Below are 504 nucleotides of genomic sequence, written 5' to 3'. Positions count from 1 at the left end.
TCTTCTTCTTCTCCGTCTTATCGATCAAGCCAAGCGAGCTTTTCGCTTCTCCTCCTCTTAGACCGCCTTCTTCTCCTTCTCTTTCTTCTTCGTTCATCGCAGCGAGAATGTCTTTAACTTTCTTGGTCTTTTTCTTCTTGAAGCCGTAGCTCGCAATTTCTTCGTCAAAGAGAAGAGCTCCATCCACACGAAATTTCTTCCCAGGAATGAATGTGTGAGAGCGCGTGAAGGAGGTCGCTCTGCTTACGACTGCATCTCCTAAATTTTCTTCTTTTCTTGCAAAGGCTACCGAGGCAAACTCCCCTCTCTCTGAATTCACACACACTACGAAGTGACTCTCAGGAGGCTCCTAAAGAAAGAGGGAGAAGAGAAAGGAGAGAATGAAGAGAAAGAGAAGGAGGAGGAAGAGGAGAACGAGGAGGAAGGGACAGAAAGAAACAGAAGGAGGAAGGGACAGAAAGAAAGAAAGAGAAGGAGAGAGAAAGAAAAAGACAAGAACGAGAG

The 504-nt window shown here is 45.8% G+C and overlaps 1 protein-coding gene across 1 annotated transcript in view; it reads right to left on the bottom strand.

The window, feature by feature from the left end:
* Positions 1-7: 7 nt before the first annotated feature.
* Positions 8-504, bottom strand: part of CSUI_004153 (iq calmodulin-binding motif domain-containing) — a gene marked incomplete at its 3' end in the record, with an annotated part of 6,039 nt that continues 5,542 nt past the window's right edge. Inside the window, exon 7 of the mRNA XM_068064347.1 lies at positions 8-349. Within this exon, the coding sequence (XP_067923677.1) occupies positions 8-349 (342 nt within the window). The remainder of the gene's footprint in view (positions 350-504) is intronic.

Source organism: Cystoisospora suis (genome assembly GCF_002600585.1).
Source record: "Cystoisospora suis strain Wien I chromosome Unknown contig_1899, whole genome shotgun sequence".
In the NCBI taxonomy this organism is placed as follows: Eukaryota; Apicomplexa; class Conoidasida; order Eucoccidiorida; family Sarcocystidae; genus Cystoisospora; species Cystoisospora suis.
Note: the sequence above shows the minus strand (reverse complement) of the source record. Positions and strands in the feature narration are given on the sequence as shown.